This window comes from Sminthopsis crassicaudata, chromosome 2, assembly GCF_048593235.1.
Source record: "Sminthopsis crassicaudata isolate SCR6 chromosome 2, ASM4859323v1, whole genome shotgun sequence".
Taxonomy (NCBI): domain Eukaryota; kingdom Metazoa; phylum Chordata; class Mammalia; order Dasyuromorphia; family Dasyuridae; genus Sminthopsis; species Sminthopsis crassicaudata.
Window position 1 is genome coordinate 499533277 of NC_133618.1, and position 19549 is coordinate 499552825.

General features: G+C 37.4%; 1 protein-coding gene across 2 annotated transcripts in view; it reads left to right on the plus strand.

Annotated features, from left to right (window-relative positions):
• The window catches only part of PTPA (protein phosphatase 2 phosphatase activator), a 51388-nt gene that overhangs the window by 27201 nt on the left and 4638 nt on the right, over positions 1 to 19549 (plus strand). For both annotated transcript variants that reach the window (XM_074293808.1, XM_074293809.1), the window contains 6 exons: positions 4962 to 5087; positions 6087 to 6204; positions 8003 to 8102; positions 11279 to 11403; positions 12504 to 12604; positions 18150 to 18257. In XM_074293808.1, the coding sequence (XP_074149909.1) occupies positions 4962 to 5087; positions 6087 to 6204; positions 8003 to 8102; positions 11279 to 11403; positions 12504 to 12604; positions 18150 to 18257 (678 nt within the window). The remainder of the gene's footprint in view (positions 1 to 4961; positions 5088 to 6086; positions 6205 to 8002; positions 8103 to 11278; positions 11404 to 12503; positions 12605 to 18149; positions 18258 to 19549) is intronic.

The following is a 19549-nucleotide window of genomic DNA, read 5'->3' on the forward strand; positions in this document are numbered from 1 at the left end:
CAGTAAAATAGATAAACCTTTGGTAAATCTGATTAGAAAAAGGAAAGAGGAAAATCAAGTTGTTATTCTTAAAAATGAAAAGGGAGAACTTTCCACCAGTGAAGAAGAAATTAGAGGAATAATTAGGAGTTACTTTGCTCAACTTTATGCCAATAAATTTGATGACCTAAGTGAAATGGATGACTACCTTCAAAAATATAGGCTTCCCAGATTAACAGAGGAAGTAAATTGTTTAAATAGTTCCATTTTAGGAAAAGAAATAGAACAAGCTATTAATCAACTTTCTAAGAAAAGATCCCCAGGACCAGATGGATTTACATGTGAATTCTACCAAACATTTAAAGAACAATTAACTCCATTGTTATATAAACTATTTGAAAAAATAGGGAATGAAGGACTCCTAATAAATTCCTTTTATGACACAGACATGGTAGTGATACCTAAACCAGGTAGGTTGAAAACAGAGAAAGAAAGTTATAGACCAATCTCCCTAATGAATATTGATGCTAAAATCTTAAATAAAATATTAGCAAAAGGAGTACAGAAAATCATCCCCAGGATAATACACTATGACCAAGTAGGATTTATACCAGGAATGATGTATGACAGAAACTAGGCATTGACCCATACTTAATACTGTACACCAAGATAAAATCAAAATGGGTTCATGATCTAGGGATAAAGAATGAGATTATAAATCAATTAGAAGAACATAGGATAGTTTTCCTCCCGGATCTGTGAAGGAGGAAGGAATTTGTGACCAAAGACAAACTAGAGATCATTATTGATCACAAAACAGAAAATTTTGATTATACCAAATTGAACAGCTTTTGTACAAACAAAATTAATGCAGACAGGATTAGAAGGTAAACAATAAACTGGGAAAACATTTTTATAGTCAAAGGTTCTGACAAAGACCTCATTTCCAAAATATATAGAGAATTGACTCTAATTTATAAGAAATCAAGCCATTCTCCAATTGATAAATGGTCAAAGGATATGAACAGACAATTTTCAGATGAAGAAATTGAAACTATTTCTAGTCATATGAAAATGTGCTCTAAATCACTGTTGATCAGAGAAATGCAAATTAAGACACAACTCTGAGATATCACTGCACACCTCTCAGATTGGCTAGGATGACAGGAAAAGATAATGTAGAATGTTGGAAGGGATGTGGGAAAACCGGGATACTGATACATTGTTGGTGGAATTGTGAGTACATCCAGCTCTTCTGGAGAAATATTTGGAACTATACTCAAAAAGTTATCAACTGCACATTCCCTTTGATCCAGCAGTGTTATTACTGGGCTTAAATCCCAAAGAGATCTTAAAGAAGGGAAAGGGACCTGCATGTGCAAGAATGTTTGTGGCAGCCCTCTTTGTGTCTTTGTAGTGGCCAGAAACTAGAAACTGAGTGGATACCCATCAATTGGAAAATGGCTGAATAAATTGTAGCATTTGAATATTATGGAATATTATTGTCCTGTAAGAAATGACCAGCAGGATGATTTCAGAAAGGCCTGGAGAGACTTTTATGAACTGATGCTGAGTGAAAAGAGCAGACCAGGAGGTTATTATATACTGCAACAAAAATACCGTATGATGATCAATTCTGATGGATGTGGCTCTCTTCAAACAATGAGATGAACCAAATTGGTTCCATTTGTTCAATAATGAATAGAACCAGATACACCCAGCGAAAGAACTCTGGGAAAGGAGTATGAAACACTAATAGCATTCCCAATTTGTCCGCTTGCATGTCTTGATTTCCTTCACAGGTTAATTGTACATTATTTCAAAGTCCGATTCTTCTGTTACAACAAAATAACTGTATGGATATGTATACATTTAGTATATTTAACATATACTTTAATATATTTAACATTTATTGGTCTACCTGCCATCTGGAGGAGGGGGTAGGGAGAAGGAGGAGAAAATTGGAACAAAAGATTTTGAAAGCTATAATAAAAAAAATTTAAAAAACCCAATGTAACAAAGTAAATATTATAAAATGAGCAGCTGTGAGTGATAAAACTGTTTTCAGCAATATAATTATTTAAGACAGCTCAGAAGGACTTATGATGAAAAGTTTCTATTCATGCCCAGAAAAAGAACTGATGGTGTCTGAATGCAGATTGAAGCAAACTTTGTAGAAATTTTATTTTATTTTTAAAAAATTTTTAACACTTTATTTTTCTTTATTATTATTATTATTTTTTGGGTCTGCTTTCACAACATGACTATAATGGAAATGTTTTGCATGATTATGTTGAATTTTGTACATTCTTATTGGAGGTAGGGTAGGGAAAGGGGAAAGGAAAGAATCTGGAACTTAATTTTTTTTTTTTTTACTAAAGCTTTTTATTTTCAAAATATATACATGGATAATTTTTGACATTCACACCTACAAAACTGTGTGGAACTTAAGGTTTTAAAAATGAATGTTAAAATTTGTTTTTATATTTAAGTGGGGAAAAATAAAATACTTAATAATTTTTTTTCTTTATTTAAGCGTTTTATTTTCAAAACATATGCATGAATAATTTTTCAACATTGACCTTGCAAAACCTTGTGTCCCAAATTTTCCCTTCTCCCCCACTCTCCCCTAGATGGCAAATGATCCAATATATGTTAAACATGGTAAAAATATATGTTAAATCCAATATATGCATACATATTTATGCAGTTATTGTGCTGCACAAGACAAATCAGATCAAAAAGGAGAAAAATGAGAAAGAAAAAAATGCAAACAGACAACAAAAAGAGTGAAAATGCTATGTTGTGATCCACACTCATTTCCTATAGTCCTCTCTCTGGGTGTTGATGTCTCTTCATCACAAGACCATTGGAAGTGGCCTGAATCAATTCATTGTTGAAAAGAGCTATGTCCATCAGAATTGATCAATATGTATAGTATAAGCTTGTTGTTGCCATGTATAGTAATCTGGTTCAGTTCATTTCACTTAGCCTCAATTCATGTAAGTCTCTCCAGGCCTTTTGAAATCTCCCTGCTAATCGTTTCTTATAGAACAATAATATTCCATAACATTCATATACCATAACTTATTCAGCCATTTCCCAACTGATGGGTATTCACTCAGTTTCCAATTTCTAAAGCAAGCTCTTTCTATAGCAAATGTGGAATATATACTTTCTGACCGTCTGGTTTGCTTGAAGATTTCGTTTTTTCTGTAGTGTTATTCAAACACTAATGAATGTCTCCTGAGGCCAAACTAGACATGGCACAGTGTTGGAATTGTGATAGTGAAGCTTCTGTGCTGGGCCAGATTTCAAACCCTGGGGTGAAGAGGCAAAACTGAATAAATTTTTTAAAAAAGGAAAAAAAAAAGTTCCAAATTTTTACTCCCATCCCCTCTCCTTAAGACAGCAAACAACCTGATGCAGGTTATACATGTGCAGTCATATAAATATATTTCCACATTAGTCATATTGTGAAAGAAGAAACAAAACAAAAGGGAAAAGCCAGGAGAGCATTGTAAACAATAATAGCAATATTTTATGATGATCAACTTGAATGACTTAGGTATTCTTACAGTACAGTGAGTCAAGATAGTTGTGAAAGACTTATGATGAAAAATGCAGTCTTCCTCTAGGGAAAGAACTTGAAGCAGATTGAAGTATAGTTTTTTAAAGTTTTCTTTATTTTTTTCATTTTTTGTCTGTATTTTCTTTCACAATATAACTATATGGAAATATGTTTTGCCTGATTATACTTGTATAATCTTTATCAAATTGCTTGTCTTTTCAATTCAGGGGAGGGAAGAGAGGAAAGGAGAGAATTCAGAACTCAAAAATAATTAATTAATCAATTAATTAATTATTTATTTATTATAGCTTTTTATTTACATAACATATGCATGAGTAATTTTTCAACATTGACCCTCGTAAACTTTCTGTTCCAAAATTTCCCCTCATTCCCCCAATTCCATCCCCTAGTTGGCTGGTAGTCTAATATATGTTAAATATGTTAAAATATGTGTTAAACCTAATATATGTATACATATTTATCTAGTTATCTTGCTGCACAAGAAAAATCAGATCTAGAAAGAATAAAAGAATAAAAACCTCTGAAAAGAGGACTCTAGAGGCCATCAAGTCCAATCCCTTCATTTTATAGAGGGGAAAACTGAGAGAGACAGAAAGATAAACTGGTCTGCCTGAAGTCATACATCTAATATGGATCTGAGCAAGGATTTGACTTCTGGTTTTACTGACTCCAAGTCCTAGACTTTGTCCACCATATCAGGCTACCTTTCTTCATCTATATCTAGTGCCTAATGTTGTGTATTGTGCTGTATGTGTGTGAGAGTATTTAATATATGAATGAATAATGATTAAAACAGAAAACGCTCTTAGAGGTAATAGAGTCCATATCCTCTCATTTTCCTTTGAGGACAAGAACCCAATTCGCACTGGTCACACAAGTAGCATGTTAGCAAAGCTGAAGTTTGAATCTAGTCTCTTTAACTACAAATTCAAACTCCAAATTTAACTCCAAATTAATTCCAAACTCTTTTACCATACTAAAAATCTTACATGTATGCAAAAAGTTGTGCTCTTAAAGCACTTAGGTAGTGACATAAGTAGGGTTCTTCAATCAGTTTGTGATTAGAATTCTGGAGTCTTGACTCCTTATCCACGACTTGGAAAAAAAAAAAGTCACCAGGCCTAGTAGCTCTTGCTTGGAGCTATTGATCTTGTTCATTGAATTCCCTGGCTGAAAAACTTGGACAGTATTTGTCCCATAAAAGGAATCTGGCAGGGTGCTTTTTCATTTTTGGGGAAAGAATAATTTGTGTAGTATTGGTATAATTATTCTTCAAAAGTTTAATAGTATTCCCATGTGAGTCCATTAGGACCAGTTTTTTTTCCCCTTTAAAATTCCTCTATATCTAATGCTTATTATATTCCATTCTTTCTGTCTTGCCTCATAACAGCCCATTAATAAGCTTGTCGCTCTCCTCAACACATTGGACAGATGGATTGATGAGACCCCTCCCATGGATCAGCCCTCCAGATTTGGGAACAAAGCCTTCAGGACTTGGTATGCCAAACTTGATCAGGTAAGCCTTTCATATCTTCTGGCCCAGTCAGGAGTAGGTGGTATAAACTGAAATTGAGACCTGTCAGGGATCAAAGTGTCTTGGCAGTTATCAAAGGGAAGGAGGGATGTCTCTAGATACTGGATAAGCCTTAAACTATCTTTGGGCATATAGATATAATGCAAATCTCCAATTCTTTGAGAAGGGAAAAAAATCCTTTTAGTTTGCCTCACATTCTTCCTATTTATTTTTTAAAAAATGTATTAAATGCTTACATATGCTTATTATTTTAAATATTAGGGAAGATAGAAAGGTTCATGGAAGTTGCAGTCTAGGGAATTAAGATATGCTCAACATTATGGAAATGAATTAAAGAAATGCAAAGTAAAGTACTAATGTGATGTCTTAGGGGAAAGTTGTAAAGAATATGACATTTGAATTGAACTTTAACCAATTAAAAGAAAGACATTTTGGGAGGTATTACAGAATAAAAGTATAGAAGTTTTGGGAGTATTTTGGAAGTAAAGTAGCTCTTTTTGAGTGGCATTTTATAAGGCATGAAATAATGAAAGGATTAGAAGGATCAAATGCTGCCAGATTGTGGAGAACCTTATACACCAGACAGAGGAGTTTGTACTTTAATCAGAAAGTGGTCTTCTACTCTCTGGAGTAAGAAAGTAGATAGAGGCTTTACAGCAGAATTCTCTTCCCGTAAGATAGAACAAAAGTTCCTTCTAAAGTAGTCCTTTTGTCTACTATTTCAATCATATAAGTCAATGAGGACTCTTTCCTGCTATTTCCATAGCTTCTCTCCTTTGGACTCAGGAGAGGCAGCCATTTATAATGGCCAAGCAAGGGAATGAGGCATTCATGTAGAGCCTAGTCACTTAAGTGGGATTGATGGTGGATGCTTTTATTCTCTCCACCCTCTTGATTTTTTTTACTTTTATGTTTTTCAGCTGCTGAGAATTCTGAATGCTGATCAATATGGTACAAATTTTCTCTCTCTTGTTTTACCAGGAAGCAGAAAACTTAGTGGCTACAGTGGTCCCTAGTCAGATGGCAGCTGCTGTACCTGAGGTGGCCCTTTACCTAAAGGAATCAGTGGGAAACCCTACCAGAATTGATTATGGCACAGGTAATTTACTCTTGCCTGGGACTTGTAACCTAAAGGGTTTTGAGTGATAGGGATTATTTTGCTTCATTTTTGTCCTTTCTATAGTTGCCTTTTTTCTTAGGTTTTAGCTGCCCTGTTGCCATTCCAGGTAAGTAGCAGTCCTGGAAACTTTTGTAGCTTATGTCTGTGAAATAGAGCATTTATGAAGTTTGCTATATTCCAGAAATGAAAATCTTTGGAAAGGAGCAACAATTTTATCTTTGAACATGGTTGGTGTGATGCAAGTTTGCTCCACCAGGGGGAAGTATTGCCCAAAATATGGATCCTTCTGTAATTTGTTTTTCTATTCTCTCTTTTCAAGCTGGATCTTTGTTACTCTTACTGTGTGCTGCTTGTGTTTCTTTTCCTCAGCATCTTCCAGCAGCATCCTGTAGAGCTCTGCAATACTTCTAAAACAGCTGGTTTCCCCTTGGGGCTTACTTGTGGTTTGACAAATGCTTTCCTGTTGTCTTGATTGATGTTACTGGTTCCTTTTTGGGGATTCCAGGCAAACTTTCACCTCATGACTAAGGTGTCTTTGGACACCTTAAAAGAAGTATATTTCTTATTCCAGATACCCATATGCCCAGGAAAATTTGGAAGAAATGGATTTGCCCGTCTTCTCTTCTGAAATGTAGAGCCCCATGATTTCCTTGTGGGAGTGGTATCTCGTGTCTCTGGCTTTATGTAGTACCTAGGTTTTTAAAGTAAGCTTGAGAAAATCCAAGTATACCTTGGGCTTCTGAGTACATTTTGTTTTGACTTGTTCCCTGGATTGAGTTGTACATTTGAGAGGATTTGACCAAGACCAAAATTTAAAGGCTCCAGATAAACAAGGTGGCTATGTATATATCTTTTCAGGTCTCTGGCTTTTGATCATTACCATAGTCATTGGTTGGTTGTTTGAGGCTTTAATTGGTTTGAGTCTAGTGTAGCTAAGTAAATGATATATATTGAGGACTTAAAATGTGTTAGGTCCAAAAAACATACCTTGCACTAATAGTAACATTTATATAATGTCTACTGTGTGTCAAGTACTATGCTAAGTGCTTTACAAATATCTCATTTGATCCTCAAAACAGTTCTGGGACATAGATGCTATACTGAGTCAAACAGATTAAGTGACTTGCCTAAATTCACACAGCTACTGAGTGTTGAAATTAGATTTGAACTTGGGTCTCCAGGCCCAGTGTTCTATCTACTGCCCTAACTGCCTAAAACCAGGTGGAAAATCTTTGTGTGTTTGTGTGTGTGTGTGTGTGTGTGTGTGTGTGTGTGTGTATGTGTATGTGTGTGTTTTGTATAAAAAGATCAAATAATCAACATGGAATTTATTGTTATCCTTGAAGTTGAACTTGTCTAGGCAAAGCCCTGTCAATTAGTTGTTGATTTTGATCTGTTCAGTCTAATGTGATGATGGTAAGGAGTGGGAAAGTTGAAGTTCTTAGTATTGGATACAGGATAATTTATATATGTTAGATAATAGGCACATCTATTTTTTTTTTTAAGTTAACAGCTCAGACATATTTAAGAATGGGTTTACAATACTGTTAGAGCCAGAAAAGATCTGATTCCTTTTGAGTAGAGAGAGAGCTTATGTGAGAACGAGATTCTAACTCAGTGTATTCTCTTTGAAGCAAGCCACCTATTTCTTAATCTTTTGGGGACAGTCTAGAAAGGCAAGAAGAAATCTCTTCCTTTTTTAAAATAGATGCTGTGATCTCTCGGTCTCTTTCAGCCTTTTTTTTTTTTTTTTTTCTTCCTTTTTTCCCTTTTCCAGGTCATGAAGCAGCTTTTGCTGCCTTCCTTTGCTGCCTCTGCAAGATTGGGGTCCTCAGGGTAGATGACCAAATGGCCATTGTCTTCAAAGTGTTTAATCGGTAAGGGAAAGGAGGGGCTGAGCCTTGTGGGGATGGAGTTTGTTTTCTTGATATTCTCATAGTGAGACTTAGGAATAAAAAGCTAGGGGGAGAGTAAGTAGTCTTATTACAGCATTGTTGTTCTTTCTTATCTTCTTCATACTTTCCCTTAGATTTTCTGGTTGTCTCTTTTCCCCAAAATTTCATTTTATTGATATAATTTAGTTATCTCCCAAGTAAACAGAAAGATTTAAAAAGTTCCTTGCCAGTGATATTTTACCACTAAGTAGTATCTTAGTAAGCTTGAGCAGGGGGTCTCAGAGCTTTATGCCAAATATATTCTTTGGCTCATGAGGAAGTATTCACAGTGCTGACCAGTTTAAGAGTAGCATTGTCTCTACTTTAGAAGGTAAGACACTTTTCAGAAACACTAAAGATTGATGAAACAGATGAATATATAATGTTTTGAGGGAATGGAGGTGAGAAATAAAATGATTAGCTTTAAAGGTAACAAGGTTATATGGAATTTAGAACTAGAAGGCATCTGACCTAGAAAAAATAACAACAGAATTCATCTGGAAGAACAGAAGGTCAAGAATTTCAAGATGATTAATGAAAAAAAAAGAAATCAAATGAAGGTAGCCTAGCTGTACCAGATCTAAAACTATATTATAAAGCAGCGGTCATCAAAACCATTTGGTACTGGCTAAGAAATAGACTAGTTGATCAGTGGAATAGGTTCTGTTGAAATTAGATTTGAACTTGGGTCTCCAGGTCCAGTGTGCTATCTATTGAACAAAATAATCAATGACTATAGCAGTCTAGTGTTTGACAAACCCAAAGACCCCTGGTTTTGGGATAAGAATTCACTATTTCACAAAAACTGCTAGAAAAATTGGAAACTACTATGGCAGAAACTAGGTATTGACCCACACCTGACCAAGATAAGGTTAAAATGGGTTCATGATCTAGACATAAAAAATGATATATAAATAAATTAGAAGAACATAGGATAGTTTACCTCTCAAACCTGTGGAGGAAGAAGGAATTTGTGACCAAAGAAGAACTAGAGACCATTATTGATCACAAAATAGATAATTTTGATTATATTAAGTTAAAAAGTTTTTGTACAAATAAAACTAATGCAGACAATATTAGAAGGGAAGCAATAAACAGGGAAAACATTTTTACATTTAAAGCTTCTGATAAAGGCCTCATTTCTAAAATATATAGAGAATTGACTCTAATTTATAAGAAATCAAGCCATTCTCCAATTGATAAATGGTCAAAGGATATGAACAGACAATTTTCAGATGAAGAAATGGCAACTATTGCTAGTCATATGAAAAGGTGCTCCAAATCACTATTGATCAGAGAAATGCAAACTAAGACAACTCTGAGATACCACTACACATCTGTCAGATTGACTAAGCTGACAGGAAAAAATAATGAATGTTGGAGGGGATGTGGGAAAACTGGGCACTGACACATTGTTGGTGGAATTGTGAGTACATCTAGTCATTCTGGAGAAAGATTTGGAACTATACTCAAAAAGTTATCAAACTGTGCATACCCTTTGATCCAGTAGTGTTTCCACTGGGATTATATCCCAAAGAGATTTTAAAGGAGGGAAAGGACCCACATGTGCAAGAATGTTTGTGGCAGCCTTTTTTTGTAGTGGCTAGAAACTGGAAATTGAATGGATGCCTATCAATTGTAGAGTGGCTAAATAAATTATGGTGTATGAATATTATGGAATATTATTGTTCTATAAGAAATGACCAACAGGATGATTTCAGAGAAGCTTGGAGAGACTTACATGAACTGATGCTAAATGAAATGAGCAGAACCAGATCATTGTACACGGCAACAATAAGACTATATGATGATCAATTCTGGTGGACATGGCTCTCTTCAACATTGAGATTATTTAAATCTGTTCCAAGAGCCATCTACAGCCATAGAGAGGACCATGGAAACTGAATGTGGACCACAACATAGCATTTTCACTCGTTCTGTTTTTGTTTGCTTGTATTTTTGTTTTCCTTCTCAGGTTTTTTTTTTCCTTTCTAGATCCAATTTTTCTTTTTTCTTTTTCTTTTTTTTTTTTTTGAATCATAGCTTTTTATTGACAGAGCATATGAATGGTTAATTTTTCAACATTGTCCCTTGCAATCACTTCTGATCCAATTTTTCTCTTCCTTCCACCTCCTCCCCTAGGTGGCAAATAGTCTCATACATGTTAAACATACTAAAGTATATCTTAAATACAATGTATGTGTACATATTTATACAAAGAGAACTCTCTTGTTGCACAAGAAAAATCAAGTTTAGAAAGGTAAAAATAATCTGGGAAGAAAAACAAAAATGTAAGCAGTCCACATTCATTTCCCAGTATTTTTTCGTTGGGTGTAACTGGTTCTGTTCATCACTGATCAATTGGAACTGAATTGAGGTCCAATTTTTCTTGTGCAGCAAGATAACTGTAAACTATGTATACATTTATTGGATTTAACATATATTTTAGTTACTTATTTATTTTATAGCTTTTTATTTACAAGATATATGCATGGGTAATTTTTGAGCATTGACAGTTACAAAATCTTTTGTTCCAATTTTTCCCCTTCTTCCCCCCACCCCCTTCCCTAAATGGCAGGTTGGCTAATACATGTTAAATATGTTTAGCATATATTTTAATATATTTAACATGTATTAGACTACCTGCCATTTAGAGGAAGGGGTGGGGGGAAAGGGGAAAATTTGGAACAGAAAGGAGGTTTTTTAAGGGCCAATGTTGAAAAATTACCCATGCATATGTTTTGTAAATAAAAAGCTATAATAAAATAAAGTTTAAAAAAATGCCAAAGAAGAAGAACTAGAAGGGATCTCTACAGACTAGTCTTTTTTCATTTTATAGGTGAAGGAATAGAGTTCCAGAAAGTTTGACTTGACCAAGATCATATAGAAAGTCAGTGGCAGACCAAGATTAAGGTTTAGGTTTCCTGACATGAGGAATAGGCCTTTCATCAATGTCATATGAATTCTCAATGTATAAAAATGAAACAGATTTTTTTACATGTAGATTTTACTCAAAATAGAAACTACTTGTTTCCAGGCTATCTCTTTTGCCTCTTTGTTCTCTGGCATACAAGGGTTGAGAATCTGTTTTGTACTTTTTCTTGTCTTCTCCACTTCAGGTACCTTGAAGTTATGAGGAAACTTCAGAAAACCTACAGGATGGAGCCAGCTGGGAGCCAAGGAGTATGGGGTCTGGATGACTTCCAGTTTTTGCCCTTCATCTGGGGCAGTTCTCAGCTTATAGGTACCAAAGAAGACTCTTCCTTCCTCATCTCCATAACTTTCCTCTATCTTCCTGCAGTCTCCCTCCTCTTTTCTCTTTCCCCTTTTACCTTCTGTCTAGAGCCTAGCACCTGGTAGACAGTGACAGCTTGTGAACCAGGGCATTAAACTAGCTCTTGACTGAGGCTGTTTGTTGCTGACCTTCTGCTCTGAGCCCATGTGATGATCCTGTGGGAGGAGGAGGTAGAGCACTACAGAGATAATGGGAAGTGACAAGGACTAAAGGAGCAAGGCTTTTTGCTTAGTGCTTTAGTGGGTTGATGTGAAATTTAGACCCAGCTCCTGGTAGCAGCTTTGGTGTTTTTATATATAAAATGAGGGATATTCTTGGCTTAGTGTGACCAGTAAGATCTAATGTCATCCTCTGTCATTATTGAGCAGTATCCAGAACTCATTAAAAAAAATAAGCCATTCCACCTTTCTTCTCCACTTTCCAAACTCCTTTCTGTCTCCAAATAGGGCTTCTTTTCCCCTTAATACAGGTCAGTTACTGATTTATTAAGATCCATGTCAAACTCAAAGCCAGGCATACTTTGACTCCCAACTTCTGGGCCAACTTATCTTGACCGAAGAGGAATAATTGGAGAAAAAGGTTGCTTTATTTTCCATTTTGCTTGAAGTGAATCAACTTCAGATGATATTTTTAGATCAGCTACTGATTTTTTGGAGTCCATTGTGGCCTTTATTTATCTCTAATAGGCAGATAGATGATGAAGTAGATGAGTACTGGACTTGGAGTCAGAAAGACCAGAGTTCAAATCTAGCTTCATACTCTTGCTAGCTATGTGACTGAGCAAGTCACATAACTTCTGTTTGCCTCAGTTTCCTTATCTATAAAAATGGGAAGAATAAAAGTACCTAACTTCTAGGGTTGTTGTGAGGATAAAATGAGAATATTAGTAAAATACTTTTCAAACTTTAAAGCGCTATATAAATGCTAGCTATCATCATTATTATTCGTAGCTGGGTTGTAGAACTAGGTACAATGTATTACTGGAATTGAAAAGGAAGCCAAGTTTCAAAGACCACTTTCTTCACTATGAGGTTTTCTACCTTTCTTAGAACACCCAAACCTGGAGCCTAGGCACTTTGTGGATGAGAAGGCAGTGAATGAGAATCACAAGGACTACATGTTCCTGGAATGCATCCTATTTATTACTGAGGTGAGGAGGACTGTGGTTTTCCTTGGGGGTGGAGAGAATGTATAGATGGCATTCTCTGTAGAGTCCCAATGCCTGAACTTTCTTGTAAAACATGACCCTTCATAAAGATGACTTTTTTTTTTTTTTTTTTTTTTTTTTTCTGAGGCAATTGGGGTTAAGTGACTTGCCTGGGTCACACAGTTAGTGTCTAAGACCAGATTTGAACTCATACCCTCCTGACTTTAGGGCTGATGCTCTAACCATTGCACCACCTAGCTGCCCCAGAATGACTTTTTGATACTAAAATAATAGGTAGATTTGATCTGAGAAGCCAGGCTGTCTCTTCCTAGAGAAACTAAGAGGAGATAGCAAATAAAGATTGGGTATAGAGAAAGAAAACCAGAGAAACTCATTTCTAGTTTCTCTTTCAGTTATCATGTGGTGACTTGATGTTAGACATTTAACAGAACATTTATCTAGTGAGGTTCCTTTCCTTTAGGAGCTTTCATTCTCATTGTAAATCCATAATTTCCCATGCTGGTACTATTAGTTTTGATTCTTTCTCCTCTTCAAGAAAAAATACAAGGGGGAGCTGGATGTACCAAGATATTTGAGCTGCTGATACATACATATGCCTAGAAGTCCTGGGTTCTCTAATACCCAGCTTCTTAAACTGGTTTGCAACCTCATATGTGGGATAGTGAAATTTTGATTTATTATCAGGAATTGTTTGATTTAGATGTAAAATTTTTTCTGATGAAAAGGGGTTGCAAAGTAGAAAATGTTTTAAGAAGTCCTATTCTAATAAATGTCTTCTTGACTTCAGGCCCATGTTCTTGATTGATTGACAGAATTGTATACATTGTCACTGTTCTTGTGGCTTAATCCCTCTGAGGTCTCAGCTTTTTAGTATTGATTGATCTGTAATACAAAATTTATTCTGTGGCTGGCGTTAAGCTCTGGCTCTTCAGGAAAAGGAAAGACATCCCCCTTCCCCAAATTAGCAAAGAGAATTTGGAGTTGGTGGCTGCTTTGCCCATTCTTCATTACAGAAGATCAATTTTCTGCATTGTAGTAAGACTAAGGGCATTGGGGATAAGGGAAACCTAGATGAGAGGACTACCTGGCTCACTGCTTTAAGAGTAAGTCACATGTTTTTTGTTTGTGTGTAAAGTGGAAATTGAAATGGGTAGGAGAATTCAGTTTTGTCTTTTAGAAAGGTCTTTTTCTTCCTTTCAGTTTTTTTTTTTTAGTGACTAAAAACTTAGTGGAATAGCTAGGTAGCACAGTGAATAGTGCTGGAGCTGGAGTCTGGAAGGCTCCTCTCCTGAGTTCATATCTGGCCACGACACTTATTAGATCTGTGACCCTGAGCAAGTCACTTAATTCTGCTTTCCTTACTTTCTCATTAATTGCAAATCACTCCAGTATCTCTGCCAAGAAAACCCCAAATAGGGTCTATGAAGAGTTGGAAACAACTGAAAAATGACCAAAAAACAACAGAAACTTAAATGGTTTAATAGCAGTGCTAGCTCTCCCTGTTAACTATAGCCTTCTGGGTCTAGACAAAACTGGGGTAGTCTGAAACTCATAGCATTTAGGAGAATACTGTTCATGTTTCTGACAAGTAGCTTTTATTGAAATTTGAGTTGCCTAGTTTCCTACAAGAAAAGGAAAGAAAGCATTGACAGCCACTAGGTGGCATTGAAGGCATATTGAACGTTTGATTTGTTGAAATTGAAGAGGGTGGGAGTTTATGTATAAAGGAAGGGGGAGGGTTAAAAGTTTTTCCTTTCTTTATACCTCTTTTTCTAGCTCTTTCTCTAATTTTTTTACCTTACTCTCCTTATTTCCTGTTTCAAAACAATATTAATAGTTGAACGTTATATTAGGGAAGGGCCAGATAATAGTGAGGATTAATTTTGATTTACCCAATTGCACAGAAGTATATAAATGTGACTAGTGGTTATTGTATGCCTGTTAGTTTTCCTCCAATACTCTTAATTTGTGCATCCTCTCTCTCCCTCCTCATAATACTACCAGTCCCACTTTCCCCATCAGTCCTGTACTACTGTATAAATATTGAGTGACTAAATCTTATTTACTACAATTAAAAGGAATATATGTAATACCTGAGGAAGAAGAACAATTCATTGTGAAAGCCAAGAGGCTTCATTATCACACCTAGAGATGGAGATTTTTAGGCAAGAGTTGAAGAATTTGAATAAGTCCAATATTTTAATTTTAATTATATGGTTTGTAAATTTAAAAAAATAAACAACTCTTAAAGAACTAGTTAAAAATGGACTTCCCTCCAGAATTTTCCTAGAGAGAGAGTGTCATATACTAAGGAGACTCTTAGGGGAAATCTCAGTTCTTTGGTGACCCTGTATATCCTAGATATTGGAGACTATATTCTAGGAACCCTGTTGTCCTGGGAAATGTAGTCCTGGTGCCTTTAAGAGCACAGGGCAGGCAGGAAAAGAATTTCAGTTTCAATCTGGCTTCTAAATTTGGAGTTTTGGGAAGGGAGGGATCAGATTTCAGCTGGAAGGGAAGGAGCTGACAGGAAGGCACTGCACAGAGCCTTCCCTCCCTCTTCTCCCCCCCTTCCCCTCCCCCCTCAACTTTCCCCCCTCCCCCCCAGTTACTGACAGAGGAACCATTTACAAAAGGCCGATTCTCTTGGGAGCAGAGAGGCAGGAACGCAGCGTCTGTGAGTAATTTCCTGCTCAATATGGCTGCTCTGACTCACTCAATTCCCCTGGGGTCACTGCGGGACTGCAGCTTGCTTGCTTGCTCTAGTGCGCTCTCTCTCTTCTCTCTTTGTGGCTAGAATGAGCTAATTTTTTTCTTCTCACCCCTATTCCTTCTCTTCTCTTCCCCTCTGCTTTCCCAAACAATTATAATTCTCCTTGCAGTGACCCAGCAATAGCCAATTCCCTCAGAAATGGGCCAGTTCCCACCATACTGGTTCTTTGATTATATTCTTGTTCTCTTTTCTATTTCCTTTTCAGCCTTTGTGGGGAGGGGATTCTGAGTCAATGAGAGCATGGCCAATTCCTATTCCAGCAAACCAAACAGACATTTTTGGGAATATATCACCAAGATACAGTGTCCTAGGTTGTGAGTGAGGCACTACAGAATTAGTTAGAGAGCTTTAATTTCTAGCTTTCCTTTTGACTTTTATCTGGGATAGGTTCTTAGAAGTCTATGAAATAAGGAATTTGACTTGCCACAGCAGGGTAAAGTATTAGGGTTCCAAAGAATTCCCCCATTCAACTAGTTTCAACAAGCATTTAAACTAATAATCTCTTCCTTACTTTGTGTACTCAGCACTGTGAGGGTAATTAGGTGGCCCTGAGAATAAAGCAATGGACCTGAAATGTGGAAGGCCTAAATTCAGTTCAGCCATATATCCTAGATGTGTGAATCTAGACAAATCACTTAACCTCTGTGAAATAATATTTGTAAAGCACTTCAAAAACTAGGAAATGGTGGACCAGTGCTAGTTATCATCATCATCATCCGAAAAAAAGAATTATGTAACCTGGTTGATCCCACCCCTCTTCCTCCCCAGGTCAAGTTGTGATGACACAAACACTTGCAAATTAACTAAAAATCCAACAGTGTTCTATATGATTGCCAAGATGAATACTATAGATAGCTATGAGGCACAAAAAAAGGGAGAAGGAAAGTTCCATGAAGCTTATATAAGCTGGACTTTGAAGGAAGAGTAAAATGTAGATTGATAGAAAAGAGTAGGAGGATGTTCTAGACAGGGAAAAGCTGAACACAGTTATGGGTGGAAGCATGGTGTATTTAGGAGCTTTTGTCTTGGCACTGCTTCCTCTGCTTCCCTTAGAGTTAAGCAGTTGAATGTTCAGGAAATGGGGGGACTGCTTCCTATTGAGTGTAATGATTAGCTGTCACGGTCACTGAACTTGTATGTCCAGCATCTTTGGGGTCTTAATGCTTTGTGTCTATCCCATTGGGTGTAAGGTTATACTGGTAAAAAGAGATGCTTTCTTGATTCAAATATTAAGTGGTCCATAAGTCATTGTAATTGGAGGGATGATGATGCTTCAGGGTATGGTTTGAGAGTACCCTAAGTAACAATAAGAACAAGAGGAGATAGGACTGAATGAATAATATCTTGAATTTTAATCTTAATTCTGCCTTGGTGTCCATAAAACCCGTGCAAAATCATTATGTCCTAGTCAGAATAAACAAAGAGATAGTCCCCTCACCTCAAGGCCTAGGGTAGGAAGAGAAGGTCAGGGTCACATGAATGAGGAGAGAGAATCATGGTGAAGGATTTTGTTTATTTGTAGAACCTAAAAAGGAGCCCCACCAGGTAGTAGGCTTAGTGCTCTTCTTTCATCTCTGGGAACAGAGTTAATGATAATGCATTAGCTTAAGGCTGTTGCTGTAATGTAGGACCTGACATACTCCTCATTTGTCATGCTGAGCTCTGCTTTTGGTCCAGTTCTTTGGGCATATGTTCTACAACTAGGTAGCCCTAATATCACCAAGTTTTCCATAAGATGGGGGTGTCTAGATGTGTGTTAAGGGTAGAGATTATTAACTGTTCAATTAATAAATAAAAATGTATTTGCCTCATGATGGTAGAAAGGACTACTCAGGAAAATAAAAGCCTCTTGGCCCCCGTGCTGTGGTTTCTGATGTCATGGGAACTTCGCTCAGCAAAGCAGACTACTGAATTTTTTTTTTCTCTCCCTGAGGGTCTGAACCACTCTCCAAGGAGAAAGGGCCAAGGAGCAGAGTGGTCCTTGCGATTGTGCCTGCTATTTACTGCTGCCAGGGCTCTTTCCACCGTTCTGGTTGTGGTTAGCAGAGAATATTTAGGCTGGTTAAAAAAAAAGGTCTTCTCAACTCTACTGTACCCCAAAGACCTTTCTACCACATGGAGTGCTGTGTAATATCTGTTTTAGTTTCTTCATCCATTTCAACCATCCAGAGACAGAACCTCTCTGCCTTCTCTTCCCCCGCCCTTCCCTCCCAACTCCCCCTTTCTTTTCCTACCTTGGGCTCTGTGACAGGTACCAGCTGAAAGCCTCTATCAGAGGGAGGCTATCCTTTGTATTGAGGGGTGTGTGTGTGTGTGTGTGTGTGTGTGTGTGTGTGTGTGTGTGTGTGTTTGGTGAGGGGGATTTAGGGGGAGTTGTTTATCATCTGAGTGAGAATGAGTCATAGTATTGGAAAGCTCAGCAGTGTTGCACTAGGGGAATGGATGGAAGCTACACCAACTGCTAGAATGGGAATTTTGTCTGCTGTTTTGGTGGAGGTGGGGGAGACTATTTCTATCAGATAGGTATATGGGGCAGAAAGGTGGTTGTCAGGGGAGGAAAATAATTCTTTTGTAAAGATGGAAAGGGGATAAGCATATATAAGTATAGATTCAGGACCAGGGTCACCCTAAATGTTTGTTTGAAATCAGTGTGACTCTGAGTCACTGTGGCTGTGGATAAACTTCCCTGCTAGCTTGGTATGCCCTCTCCTCCCCATCCCCCATGTCACTGAACTCTTCCATTGTCCCTTCCAGATGAAGACCGGCCCCTTTGCTGAGCACTCCAACCAGCTGTGGAACATCAGTGCTGTACCTTCCTGGTCCAAGGTGAACCAGGGCCTCATCCGCATGTATAAAGCTGAGGTGAGTTTCAATGGGAGATCTAGTTAACTGCCTATTATCCCCTCTTCCCTTTCTTTCTCTTCATGATACAATTCAATCCCTGGAAGAGATCCTTTCTTCTTTATGGGTGAAATTAGAACTATAAGAGTTAGAATCCTAAATTGGGAGTCAGAAGATCTGGTTTCTTAGGGTCTATTATCTTATGACTTTAGTCAATTTTCTTAACCTCTTCTGTTTAAGTCTCTCTCCCTCTAAAGTAAGGAGAACTACCCCCCCCCATTTATTCCATTAAATCATTAGATTTAAAAGTACTTATACACTTCCCTTCCCCACCAATGGTAGTAAATATATTGTTTTTGCCCAATTTCCATTAGTGCCCTCTGCATGGGGGGTTTCCTCTGCCCTTAGCTAATGAGAATTTAAAAACTCAACTCTTCCTGCTTCTTCAAGTCAGTCCTGAAACTATTTGCCATGCTTGAAGAGGTTTAGAACTTGTGGGATTGCTTTTCATGACTGGAGAAAGTAGAATTAGGCCTCAGGCTCCCTGCCCAGAGAACTGAAGAACATGGATCCTTGAGGGCCCCTTTTCAGGTCTCAGACTGGTCCTGGGGATTGACTTCATTGTATCCCTTAACTGTATATATGAGATGATCTTGACTTTTAGGCATCTTGTTCTATTTCTGGAAAGAAATGCTTACTCTGCTTTTCCATCTTAGAGGGTATAAAGGTTATAAAGGTATAAAGGGTCCTGGGTGCAACGTCAAAAATTCTCTGAACTTAATCCAAACACCTGAAAGGGTTAAGGGAGCTGGAGCTGACCAGAACTAGCCCTCTCTCTCCCTTCCTTCCACCCCTCCCCCCTCCCCTTCCTCTGAACTTCACATCCTGTGTTTAGGTTCCAACCCACATACCTCTCTAATCTAAGAGGCGTCATTCACAGGAGCTATGCTGGCTCCTTCCGGCTGCAGCCTAGCTCTTTTCTCTCCCTTGTCAGGAGAATAATAGGGTCATCTTTCCCTGTCCCAACCTGATCTCTTCGGGTTTGGGTAGGGGGGAGGTACTCGGCCTTTATGTCCTCATCATCTACTTCCCTTGTTTCCCCCTCTCTTTTCTCTCTCCCTCCATAAAACATGTACCAGAGGTTACTCTATTCTCCAACAGTTGGTCTTTTAGTCCTGTTCTTCTTGCATGCGTGTTAGGGGGACTTCTCACAATATAGAGGCTCTGGAATAGCAAAGACAAGTGTCATATAAAGCTTGTTGGCATATTTGCTTTTGGAAGGACTTTCATCTCCTTGGTTCTCCAGAGCAGGC